This window comes from Ceratotherium simum, chromosome 16 (genome assembly GCF_057802395.1).
Source record: "Ceratotherium simum simum isolate JZ-2026a chromosome 16, ASM5780239v1, whole genome shotgun sequence".
NCBI classification, from domain to species: domain Eukaryota; kingdom Metazoa; phylum Chordata; class Mammalia; order Perissodactyla; family Rhinocerotidae; genus Ceratotherium; species Ceratotherium simum.
This window is the reverse complement of record NC_141915.1, coordinates 62,515,920-62,529,334: the sequence shown is the minus strand read 5'-3', so window position 1 is coordinate 62,529,334 and position 13,415 is coordinate 62,515,920. Positions and strand designations below refer to the sequence as shown.

The 13,415-nt window shown below is 50.8% G+C and overlaps 1 protein-coding gene across 7 annotated transcripts in view; it reads right to left on the bottom strand.

Annotated features, from left to right (window-relative positions):
• The window catches only part of TBCD (tubulin folding cofactor D), a 202,786-nt gene that overhangs the window by 43,449 nt on the left and 145,922 nt on the right, over window positions 1-13,415 (bottom strand). For 5 of the 7 annotated variants that reach the window (XM_087441863.1, XM_087441861.1, XM_087441860.1 and 2 more), the window contains 5 exons: window positions 11,161-11,234; window positions 9,416-9,533; window positions 7,817-7,877; window positions 6,220-6,242; window positions 950-981 (listed from right to left, as the gene is read on the bottom strand). In XM_087441863.1, the coding sequence (XP_087297989.1) occupies window positions 950-981; window positions 6,220-6,242; window positions 7,817-7,877; window positions 9,416-9,533; window positions 11,161-11,234 (308 nt within the window). The remainder of the gene's footprint in view (window positions 1-949; window positions 982-6,219; window positions 6,243-7,816; window positions 7,878-9,415; window positions 9,534-11,160; window positions 11,235-13,415) is intronic. The other 2 variants (XM_087441864.1, XM_087441865.1) reach the window with 1 other exon arrangement.

Sequence of the window (13,415 nt, the reverse complement as noted above, 5' to 3'; positions counted from 1 at the left end):
ACGGGAAGAAGGTCAGGAGGGACAGTGACAGCCATGGGAGAAGCCAGAAAGCAGAGACGCAAACAACCACACAAACCGAAGGGTCTGGGAGGGGAGGCCAGGGGCTGCACCGAGCAGTCAGGAATTCAGGCTGATTTCAGTAAATGACTTCTGCCTGGCGGGAGGGGGCACGCAGGGGAGGTAAGGGCTGGAGATGCTGCCCACTCATCTACCAGCCTGGCCTTCCGGTGTGCTGACCGGTCCTCATCACTGGCCTCCTGCTCACCAAGGGCACGTCTGCCACATTGGAGCCCAGTGACCACACGCCCCCCCAAGTGAAGGGCTCTCCTGGACCCGGGGCCCATGCACCACCAGGACCACTGGGCAGCTGATTAACATCCAGCAGGCAAGCACATGAGTCCTAGGTTTTCTAGTAGGTTTAGCTGAAAGGATTCAGGAAATCTAGATGTTTGCATGTTGGCATCATTTGAGTTCCCTGCAAACATTTAAATATAATCTGAAAAATTGCTCTTTGCTCTACAGTTCCATTTAGTTTTAATATTGTACTGAAGAGAGAAAGATAGCAATGTTCGACATCCCTTACTTTATCACCCCTTTGTGAAAGACAAATTGTCTTTCCGCTCACCCATCTGACCCCAGCTACTACCAACCCTGTGGCTACCGAAAGATATCAAGACCCCAGGAGCAGAAGCCTGGAGCCTCAGCGGACGCACAGGAGCAGGGGCTGGGGCAGGTCTCGGAAGCTCATGTGTGCAGGCCAGGCACGCCGCGGCAGTTATTCTGATGGAGAAAACCACCCGGCCACTGGTTTTTGCCAAAGGACACACTCAGGAAACTTCATGGTACTGAAAAAAATGAAGTCGATACCCTTAGGACTTTTTTCTTCCCTCAACACTGGGAATAAAGGATCGCAACCCACCATCTGCAGCCTTCCGTCGCGCAGACCCACCTGCTTGTCTCATGAGTTCTCCTCCTAGACCCCTGAAAATCAATGAGAACATTCAGGGTTAAAGTCTGTTATTATATAAAACAACACAAAACATCATCACCAAGTAACAGATGTAAGTTGAGTCTTCAAAAAATAATAAATGCAACTAATTAACACATTATTACAAATATGAACTACTTTTTATGAAAAACTGTGCTGTAACCATCTTTCAGACATCTTGAGTCCTAACAGATTATTCTGATTTTCAGTTTTTACTAGACACTATGATCTTTACTGGTGTTAATCGCATCATACAACCACACAGAACAAATTCCAAATACTGCTCAAGTCTCACTTTGTAAAGATTGAAGGAATTTAAGACACCAAAAAGAAATCATCATGTAGCCCAGGGAAGAGACCACTAATGTTCTATCACGACAAAACCAGGAGAGGAAACCCCACCTGTTCTAGATACCTCATTAACATACTGGCAACAGGAGGGTGGGAAACATGAATATAAGAAGCTCTCGGATGAGAAGACAGAAAATTAATTTATGAGACTCTGGCTTCTGGCCCAGATAGAGTAACAGCATCCAGATTTGCCCTCTTGCCTTAAACAACTAGAAAACCGGACAAAATATATGTAACAAAGATTCAGACACTGAAAAACAGAGGTCCCGGGAGGAGGGAAGCGAGCCCCAGGGCACAGCCTGAGGATGGTTCCAGATACAGAGCAAGGAGTGAAGCCCAGCAGAGCCACCTGTCCTGCTGAGGCAAGGAGGTCCAGAGAGAAGGTGGGGAGGCCAAGGTGGCTGGAATCGGAGGGGCTGGGGAGCAGCACAGAGACAGCTCCAGACCTCTGAAGGGGCCCCCTCAAGCTGGGGCTGATTGAAAGTTGAACACGCAAAGAAAGAATGAGAGATAAATGTTACACAAGACAACTGGCCTGAACTCTTAAAAAAAGACTATCTCACGGAAAACAAGAGGAGGGACTGAATACTTCCAACACAGTCCATGAAGCTGAGTAGATCCTGGCTCATGGAGGAGGGCGGAAGCTACAAGAACACTGGAAGACAACTGGGGGGACCTGAGCTCACATGAGTCCCGTGGGTTTGCGGCTGACAGTGTGGTTGTGAAGAATGATGGTGCAGGATATGCAGGAGAAGGCTCTCTGGGCACGCATCCTCAGGTTTTAGAGCTGAAACACCATGCCTACAACTTACTTTCCACACAAAAAAAAAAACAAACAGTATAAAGAGAGACACGCCCACTAGCTAAGACAAAGCAAATGGTCAAAATGTTAATAAGTGATGAAGCCGGGGAAAAGAGGTACAGGGATTCATTTTACTATTCTTTTAATTTTGTTTAGGCCCATAATTCAAGATGAAACGTTGGAGGTGGAAGAAAAGCAGTCCTTTCTACACCCTGTCCCAGGGAGACTTTTCTGAGCACAGGAAACCAAAGAAAACGCATTCCTCATGCCACTCAGATCAGCGAGAAAGCAAAGGGAGAGCCCCGCAGAGACCAAGGAGACCCAGCGCCCTTGAGGCCCCATGGCCACTGCTCCCAAGACACCTGAATCAGGAGCCTCCAAAGGGCCTCAGCTTTACTCACAGAAGGGACAGGAGCACACTCCCTGGAGGACCACAGCATGGGGCTGGGGGCCACAGTGATGCCCAAGCCTGGGGGTTGCCTCAACGCGCAGACCACACATGCATCTTGCATATCCCATTCCAAGGTCAAGATCCATCTTCACTCGACTATGTGAGCTGCCATTTCCATTTACCCAAAGTTCACATTTCTTTAAGATTAAGACTTCTGTGCTTCTCTTCTGCAAATGATGACCTGTCACCACTCCTGCAGAAGGGCCTGACACTGCTGGACGACCTGCAGGGACTGGGATGTGGCCGTCACAAGCAATAATGCCACCACGTACTCAAGCGTCACGGGAAATTCAACCCAGGGCTTCCAGTGCGCTCCGGGCCCACTGATGGGCAGCACACGCCCCTCAGAGCTGTCAGGTTTGAGAACTTGGGCATTCCCAGTGAGACGTGAGCCACTGCAGCCTGGCCAGCACTCCCAGCCCTCCCCCTCTCCCCAAAGAGGAACGAACTTTCCATCAACCCTGCTGGACATGGCAATGCTCAGAGCTCCCACTGCGCACAGCGGTTCTCCCAGCACAACCCTGCCCGGCGGGCCAGCACTGACAACCTGGGGTGTCACAAGGACAGCTCCCCGTTAGCCTGTCAGAACCTCCATGATGCTCTGGTTCTGCTTCCTTCCTGCCAGTGGGGGGATCTGTGGGTCACACAGATACAAAGCTCTCGTCCTTCCAAGGCGGGGAGGTTCACTCTAGAGCCGGGGCCACTTCCCAGAGAAGATGGAGGCCACAGCTGGAAAGGTCTGGTGCTCTATCCCAGCTGCACCGAGGTCACCCCTGAGCCCTGGATGCTGTGCCTGACAGTTCTCTGCTCACCTGGGCCTGGGGCCCTGACGGGTGGTCTGTGCTGGCAGGTGGGCCACACTAAATCAGCTCAACTCCCTGGACACCAAGGCTCAGGTGGGCCTCCCGGGGTGGCAACAGCCGTGTGTGTGGCCCCAGAGACCGCTGGGAGAGTTGAGGGCTGCCGCGTGACTCCACTGGGAAGGGACAACAGGAGGCGCGCACCTGGTCTCCCTGCACTTCCACCCCCTGGGCCTTTTCTGCTGCTGCAAAAAGCCATAACCGCAAGCCGAACAGAATCACTGAGTTCTGCGTCCTTCCAGCAAGTCACTGAGCCTGACAGTGGTCTTAGGGACCCCCAAAGTCACGACAGGAAAACCATATTCCAAGGAAATAGTGGGGTTACAGTGGATATGGGAACTCAGAATGAGGGGATGTGGGTGTAACACCCACTCGCGTTGAACTGCAGGGGTGGTATGACCTTGCTTCTGTGGTCACTGGCCGGGGCCTCTGGCCAGGACGTGTGTGTGGGTTGCACACCGTGAATAAATGCTGCAGCAGCACCTGGCCTGGGCCCCACCGGAGAGCACTGCAGCACCACAGGCCACACGCTTCACCTTTCCACGGTAACCTCACTGAAGAGTGGTATTTCCTGTCTGTTCTTGAGACTCATCACTAAAACACAAAGACCACAAGCACATTTAGAATTTGTAAGATGCCAGCAGATGTCAGAAGCCGTCAGCTTCCAGATAAAGCTGCGCACAACAGGAGCATTCAGTTGCTCTGCGGTGGCAGTCTGCATGTGGCTCAGTGCACAGTTCACCGTCCACTCTGAGCCGTGGTTCCTTAGTCCAGTGGAGTTCGAGCCATTTCACGGGAAAGAAATGAACACATTTTTTATATGAGGGTAAGTGACTTGCTCCTTTCTTGCTGTTAAAACAGATGAAATGCTGGCAGTATCAGAGGGATGGCTGAGAGCGGCCTGCAATGGAGGAGTTCGGCCTCTGGGGGCTCCCCATGGGAACTGCGGCAGCAGAGCCCACCCCGGGATTGCGGAGGTGCAGACCCCTCCTCACGAGCCACTAAAGAAAGCCTGACCCCAAAACGTCACCTTTGCGCCAGACAGCAGAGCCCTGCCCTCCTGCCCACCCACGGGCCATCCTGCCTGTCTAGGTCCACGAGGCTCCAGCAGGTGCTTCTGGTGGAAAGTCCACTACAGCACACTCTGGAAGGAAAGAGAAGCTGTGAATCACTGCAGATGCGTGTCACCTGCAGGACGACACAAATGCCGTGCCCAACCAGAGTGAAAGGACAGTCACTGAGAAAGGGCCCAGAGCCCTGGAGCGCACCTCCACACCAACCACATCCCAGAGACGCTCGCAGGATACAGACAAGCCCTGCTCAGGCCTACGCACTCGCTCAGCCATGGCGCTCCGCAGTGGGGGTAGGTCCAACCGTTAGTGGGAATGGAGGCTGCATCCATGCAATCTCACCACTGACAGACTTGTCCAGAAAGGGGGATTTTGAAATAAAACAAGGACACAGACTTAAAGGAGACCAACTGTAAATGACAAGCACTGATTCAGAGCAGCCCCGAGTCAGAGAGGGCAATGCCAGCAACTGAACAGACCACCCAGTCGCCTCCGGAGGGGAGACCCTGGCCTGAGCCCTGGACAAGGCAGGTGGGAGATGGCCCGAGGCTGTCTGGAACACTGGAGGCAGGAAGAGGCCAAACAAGAACAGGCTGATGCTACCCTACACAGTCACAGTAAAAAGCCATTAAGAAAAATGGAAAGGCAAGTCACAGACGGAGAAAATTCTGACAAACCATATGTCTACAAAGAGCTTATATCCCAAATATGTAAAGAGCACTGACAGCTCAGTAAGCAGACAGACCATGAAATTTTTTTAATGAGCAAAAGATCTAAACAGTCACTTCATAGAAGACGACAAAGGATGACCCATCAGCACAGGAGAAGATCAAGGTCACCAATCACCAGGGAAATGCAAATCAAAGTGGCCCACAGGAATGGCTCCATTTAAGACTGTCTATACCTACTGCTGACGAGAACGTGGACAACTCCCACCTGCAGCCAGTGGGAGGAACACGGCACAGCCGCTTCGGAAGGTCCATCAGCATCTTAAAAACACACGTGTACCGTATGACCCCGCAACACCACTCCTCGGTATTCACCCCAGAGAAATGAAAGCATACGTCCACACCAAGACTCATACACTAGTGTTCACAGCAGCTTTACCCCAACAGCCAAAAGCTGGAACAGCTCAAATGTCCACCACCTGGCGCGCAGACAAACACAGCAAGCACATGCACACCACCCAATACCACACAGCAGGACACGGGGACACACCACTATATACGCTGCAACACAGATGAATCTCAGAGACAGGACACGAAGTGAAAGAAACCAGACCCAAAAGACTTCACGGTATGATTCCATCTACATGAAATTCAGAAGAGGCAGCGCTATGATGACAGAGGGCAGATGGCAGGCTGCCTGGGCTGGGAGGAGTGTCAGCCACGCTGGCTGCTCTGTCTCGGCTGTGGCCACATGACTGTCTGCAATCACCAGGACGAGCCAGCCTTATTGCACGTCAAGAAACCTCAATAAAGCTTAAAAGTTCCAACAAGACTTTCATGTCTCTTGACTCTAAGTGGCTCTGACCCCCGCGCAACTCAAAGAAGTGCAGTACGGACATCAGTGAGGACAATTCAACAGAAGCCCCACAACTCAGCGGCTGAGAAGCGTGCAAGGACCAGCCCAACCTTACTGACAGGGTAGTTTTTATAATAAGACACAAATAAGAACTTCAAGCTTGTAAAGCTTACCTGTATAACTGACGGTCGTACAGCTAAAAATAAAGAATTGAAAGTTCTTTAGTTATGTAAGTTATTTGGGTTTTTAAGACAACACAACAGGTATACAACATTAAAGAGCATCAAACTGAGAACAAGGGGAAAACAGCATGGGTGGATGTGGCTCGGCTGGGCTGGTTTCAGAGGCGACTGCGAGGCCTGAGGATGGAGCCCCTTCACTCTGCGCGGGCCCCTGATGGGTACTGTCTCACAGAACCCTCACGATAGCCCACCGGTCCCCCTTCCCCCTTGGGAGGCAAACTGAAGCACAGAGAGGAAGAAGGTCTCCAGCCAGTGAAGGGAGCTGGCACTGACCTGCGTCCTGGCCCCAGGTCCTATTCATAACCATTCTCCTAGACGGCCTCTCGGGCAGAAAACTAATCATCCCAACCCAGCTTCTGACCACCCTTTTTCCTCTGAAGAACTCAGAAGCGCCTCACAGCATCACAACTGCCATTACAGCTAAAACTTCCTGATGGTTCACCCTGTGCCCAAAGTGCCACTGGTGCTCTAAATGCAATCTTTAATTCCCGCAAACACTGCAGGACATGACGCGTGGCTACCCATATTTCGCAGGAAGAAGCCGTGGCCCAGAGATTCTCTGAATCTACACTACTTCCAGCGCGCCACTCGCACACTGACACAGTGGTCCTGAGAGTCAGAAGTGAATGCCAGGCTCCACTTTAAAAGTGAGAAATAAGTAAAGAGACTGAATGGCTTTGCAAAAATCACAAAGCGAGTTAATACACCAACAGGATAAGGGTCTGAGATCAAAATGCTATATTTTTATATAAAGAAGAAAATCTTGAAGAATACAAAACTTCACTCAGAACAACAAACAGTAAAGCCATTTAATTCCGAGTGATTCTGAAGTTTTCCTATACTATTAAGACCCATAGTTTATACTTTACCCCTTTTGACAAAGTCACAGAAGCCTTTGAGAATCTCAGAAACACAGAAAAATGCACACAACTTCTCCCTAGAGAAGTGTACTGACAAAATCTGAGTGTAATTCAGACTCAAGATTCCTGCCTTAGAGGCAGAGTTGGGAATCAAAGGCCTTCATGCTTGTTCTGTGCGCCGTCTGCATGAGAACAGGCCGCATCCACAGCAGAAGGCACAGAACACTCCCCGAGCGGCAGAGCTCCCGAGGGAGGAGTGCAGTCAGGCACCACAGAAGGAGGAGACACGAGAGCTGAGTGTTATCTGCAACTTCTAGACCGCACTGGCCCAGTCAGTCACCTTCTGTCTCGCACTGAGGACACTTTGGCCACATGAGAAGAAACTCTGAGAAGCACACTTTCTCAGAGATTTCCTCCCATCCAGACAAACTCATAAGGCATTGGCCACAAGAGAGAGAAGCCAATGAAGAGAACTGCTCTGAGCGGATGGAGCCCAGGTTAGCCAAGAGGCCCCAGGACCGGTCCTCAGCGGGAAGCTTTGTGGTCATCAGACCCCAAGGCTTCAAATGGGGCTGAGGAGGGTGGAGAGAGCTCGAGAGGTCAGGCAGACACTGCCCAGGCTCCGTGAGGCCTTGAGAAAGGGGCACGCTCCAGCGCTGCACGCAGACCTGCTGGTGAATCTGCTTCAGGCCCTGCACCACCTTCTCGTCCAGGTCGTCCACGACGGGCCTGCAGAAATGCAAACACGGCCTCTGAGAACTCGAAGAAGCAAGCACTAAGGAAGCCCGCGGCTCAGCATGACCTGCATTTTGTGGGCGCCCATCAGCTCCCGCAGACGCCTGCAGGGGATCCCCACAGCGGCGTCCACTCAAGGGGGTGACGAAGGACCTTCTCTGTAAAGCTCCGACCCAGGCAGCAGTTTGCTGACAACAGAGACAGTCCTCTGATGAGGACGGGGTTCCCTCAGACCTTCTTCTTCTTCCAGGGGTCCTTGAGAGCCAGGACCCCTGGGGACGGGGGGGCACTTGAGGCCCCAGGGGACAGGGAGCAGCCGAGCTCACAGCTTTGGAAAAAGAGACAGGATCGGCTGCAGGTGCAGTGAGGGCCTGTGACCAGATGGGAGCTGACAGAGCAGCCTCATCACGGCCCTGGTGGGGTCTGCTGGTGAGGCTGGCCCTCAGCTGGCGCCCAGAAACCCGGATTTTGGGAGGGGTCCCACCGTTCCCTAAACGATGAGGGTAACTCTCTGTGCCCAGACTGTTTGTACAAACCATGGGGTTTATGCTGAAACCTGCTTTCCTTCTGGGAGCCTGGAGTTTTGGTATGTGCTCGGCAGAGGGAACCCACATGACCAGCCCCCCATAAAAACCCTGGGCACTGGTCTCTGTGACCTTCCCTGGTGGGCAACACCTCACATGTGCTGTCACACTCCGCACTGGCAGATTAGGTATGCCCCGTGCAGCTGCACCGGGAGAGGATTCACACCTGGTCTCCCCTGGACCAGGAGCACTGCTGTGGCACCAGGTCAGATCCTCAGCCTAGCCCACAGGGGCCACTGCGCCCCCACAGGATGCCCTTGAAACAGACCGTGGTTGTGAGCCTGAGTCTGGGGTGAAAGACGACCAGACCCCGGGGGCCCCCTGGTGAGAGGAGTGGGGCCACCAGGGCATCTCACTGTCCTGCCCCCAGGGAACCACCCAGAGCGACGTGACATGATTTAGTTCTTCTCACGCTGAGTCCAAGAACCAGGTCACAGACATTACGTGCGTTGTGAGCTCTCTCCTCCTCTGAGGAAAAGTAACGAAAACCAAGCAGCTGCTTCACAAACGTTCTCACACATGGAACTTCTCAAATGACCCTGCATCATGTGCTTATTATCTATACAAAACTTCGCCAACTGAAAAAGTTCCTGGTGGAAACTTTTAAATCTATATTCTCTGATATTTTTTAAATTATTAAAAGGGACGAACAAAGACTACCGAATATATGAGCTACTCAAGGCCATCTCTGCCTTTACAGTCTGACTCACTAGCCCAGAAAGAGTGAGGCGACCTACAGGGACAGCTACTGAACGCCTGTGGCCATCGGAGGCCCCTGCCCAGCTTCCCGAGAGAGGGCGGTGGGTCCATCAGAGGGCGCAACTTATCAGAGGAGAGGGGACCACTGACAAACCTCGTCAAATAAAAGGCGGGGACCTGCAGACTCGAGGCATGGGTCAAACAACAAACACGAGAGCGATGGGGTCCCACAGGAGAGTGGGTGCTCACCTGTCCTCCTGCACCGCGAGTCTGGACAGGCTGTGGGCGACCTCCGCACAGGCCAGCACTGCCCCATGCCGCGTGTGCAGGTCTGGACTCCGCGTCATCGACAGCAGACGTGGGAAGACTGCAAAGGACAGGGGCGGGAGGACACGAATGAGCACACAGGATAATTTGTCAGACGAGGATTCAGGATCCAAAGAGAGAAACGTGCCTGCTGAAAGTGATCTTGTCAGGATCATTATCGCAACACCCAGGACTTGACCTGAAGTCGCCAACATACCACGCTCCTCCCTCGGCACTCAGAGTGAACGGGAACCTGACCAAGGACATCTCTTACACCCCAAACAGCACACGGTCCCCGGGTCTCCTGGTCACAGGGTGGGTGACACGGGTCAAGAACAGAGAGCAGGGAAGAAGGAAAACAGAATGTTCGTAGGTCTTTCGTGTCATTAAGTGGGCAGAGCAGGACACAGGCCGAGCGGAGGGCGCTCCAGTCCACACGCGGTGCACCCCAGCTCAGGAGCCTGCTCTCTCCTGCTCCAAGCAGAGGCAGCCTCCGAGCCTTCTGTGCTCTGGGGACAGAGAGCAGAGTCACAGAATCCTTACAGCCTGGTAGAAAGTGCAGACGAGGAGCCACATCCGCACTGGCTCTGCCCCACCAGCCTGGGGAACGCACAGTGCTCTGAGCCTCAGCCTCCCCAGATGCACAAATGCAGCAGAGGGCGTAAAAGCAGGAAGAGCCCCCACACAGGCCCTCAAATGTGGCAGCCGGTAGCAGTCAGTGTTTAAGAATCGGGAAATTCCTTAGCCTGGGGCCGTCGACACTCCCGAACTGGGAAGAAAGGACAACGGTCGAGCACCCCTTCGTGCAGGCAGCAAAGACTGTAGATTAAAGGTAAGTAAGGGAGCGCCACGCGAGATTCCCGAGTAAGTGTAATTAACAGGCCACAAAGCTGAAAGGGCCCTTAGGAACTAACAGGCCCCAAATCTCCATTTAAAGTCCCAGAGAGTGTGAAACACACACCTAAGTAAAATCAATAACTCTAAGTGAAGAACTACGATTAGACCACTAGTGACTCACTCTAATAAATGTCAGTGGGAATAAGTATAATTTTGAGAAATTTGTATTGTTCCCTACATTTAAATTATTCCAAGTAGAAAAGACACGATGAAACACATGTAGGTTCTTTCCTCAACGATAACGAAGTGTAATCAGTCCAGACTTGTAGTCCTCTTCCAGGGTAATTCCACGCTGACGCACACTTTGAGGCTCTAGTTCAAGCCGGTCCCATCAACGTTGGCAAATCCAAAACAGCAGGCTACCCCCACGGCCAGGAGCCACCCGGGAAGCCAGGGAACCAGCCTATTTTTCAATATATTACATTATGAATTACTTCGCTTGTTCTTTTAAAAAAAGGCTTCTTCTGAAGTACGCATGATACATAACACGCTCCATCAATGCCCCGCTGTGACCGGCACCTGCTCCCAGGACACACAGACACGGCATTCACAGTGTCTGTCCTCACAGAGGCTGTGGCAATTGGCTTGTGTTCTGTCCCAATTAAGCACGGACCAGTTCCACACACACTTCTCAGCAAGGGAGAAACACAGCGGTTTTCCAGCCCCTAGTCCTTGACACCAGCAGTAGGCCCATGCTCGGCTTCCTGCTGTGTGTGCGTGCGTGTCTGCGGTGCACACGTGTGCGTATGTGTGGTGTGTGAGGCCTCTGCAGGATGGCCGAGCACACCTACCGTGAGTGGCGCTGTACTCAGGCGCTCGCTGGGCCAGGTTACCCAGCGCTTTCGCCGACAGCTCTCTGATGACCCTGGGGGGCGGGGACAGACAAAACTGTTAGTTCCTTCATTTTGATGATTCTAGCTTCATACAACTCATGAAAAGAGAGGACAGACTGTACACATGAGCTGTCAACTGGCCTCATAGTCAAAACCACTAATGCAAATAAACACAAATGAACAAACAACTAACCTCTGATGGTAATACAGGAAGAGAGAACTGACCAGAACAAAGCACTATATGCAGGCCTGTTTCAGGACACAGCCGCCATCCCCAAGGGGCTAGATGACAAACGTGTCTCCAACCTCCCACCCTAAGATTCAGAGATGCCAGCACTGGGCAGAACCATGGGGCATCGTCACTGTGAAGACTGCAAAGGTTGAATATGAGGAATTTCATATGGCTCAAGCTACAAATATGTCCAGTCAAAACACATTTGACATGTTCTCAACACACAGAACAACAGAAGGAGCCCCAGGACTGGCTAATGAGCCCTGAGTTGCCTCCCGAGCCCACCAGGGGCCAGCCAGCATCTGATCAAACCGAGAGCCCCCCAGCCCCCCCGGCCCCCCTCAGCACTAGAAGTCAGGAGGGCACTGGCAAGAGCAGGAAGTAGTCACTACCTTAAAATAATAATTAGGATGACTACAGAACAACATCCGAACAGGATAAAAATATTAAGGTGGAAACATGCAACAGTAAACAGCGAGCTCCTCACGACAGGGATGGCTCCTGTGCCGGGACACTCAACACCACGTGCCCATGCCCACGGCACCAGGTACTAACTGCCATAAGGTTAGCCAGACACGGTGGTGCCCCTCCCACCCTTCCATACACAGTCCATCTTCAGGAAGCCATTTCTGAAGAATGAGTGATTAATGGGTCTCAGAGCAGAGACCATTTATTTCTAAGCAGGAAGAAATCCCAAGTTTGCAAAGTGGGTAGCCATCCTAACGGGCTAGTTACACACATCATTTCCAATTGGAGCCACTCTGAGCATAAGCTTTCTCTATCTAAAAATATTAAATTTATCATCTAAACCTAAGACCTAAAACTATAAAACTCTTAGAAGGAAACAGAGGGGAAATCTTTATGACGTGAGATTTGGCAATGATCTCTAGGATATGACACCAAAAGCACAGGCAACAAAAGAGAAAAATAGATAAGCTGGTAACAGATAAATTGGACTAATTTAAAATTTAAAACTTCTGTGTATCAAAGGACACAATCAACAGAGTGAAAACACAACCTATGGAATGGGAGAAAATATCTGCAAATCATGTAACTGATAACAGGGTTAATGTCTAGGACATATAAAGAACTCCTACAACTCAACATTAACAACAACAAAAACAAATAATCGGATTAAAAAATGGGAAAGGACTTGAGACATTTCTGCAAAGAAGATATACAAATGGCCAAAAGGCACATGAGAAGATGCTCAACATCAACAATCATTAGGGAAATGCAAATCAAAACCACGATGAGATGTCATCTCACACCCAGTAAGATCACCACAATCACAAAGACAGAAAGTAACAAGTACTGGTGAGGATTTGGAGAACTGGATCCTTATGCTGATGGGAATGTAAAATGGTGCAGCCATTAATGATAAACAGTATGGTTTTTGAGGTTCCTCAAAGAATTAAACATAGAAGTGCCATATGATACAGCACTTCCACTTCTGGGTATATACCCAAAAGAACTGAAAGCAGGGTCTCAGAGATATCTGCACACCCGTGTTGATAGCAGCACTATTCACAACAGCTCAGGGGTGGATGCCACCCAAGTGTCCATCAATGGATGAATAGATGAAGAAAATGTGGTATGTACATACAGTGGAATATTATTATTCAGCCTTAAAAAGGAAGAAAATCCTGTCACATGCTACAAGCTGGATGAACCTTGAGGACATTATGCTGAGGGAATTAAGCCAGTCACTAAAGGACAAATACTATATGATTTCCCTTACATGAGGTTCTTAGAGTCATCAAATCCACAGAGACAGAAAGTAAAGTGGTGGTTTTCAGGGGCTAGAGGAGGGGCAAAGGGGGAGTCATTGTTTAACAGGGACAGAGTTTCAGTTTTGCAAGATGAAAAAGTTCTGGAGATGGATGGTTGCACAACAATGTGAATGTACTTAACACTACTGAACCGTACACCTAGAAATGATTAAGATAATAAATATTATGTGTATGTTACCACAATCAAA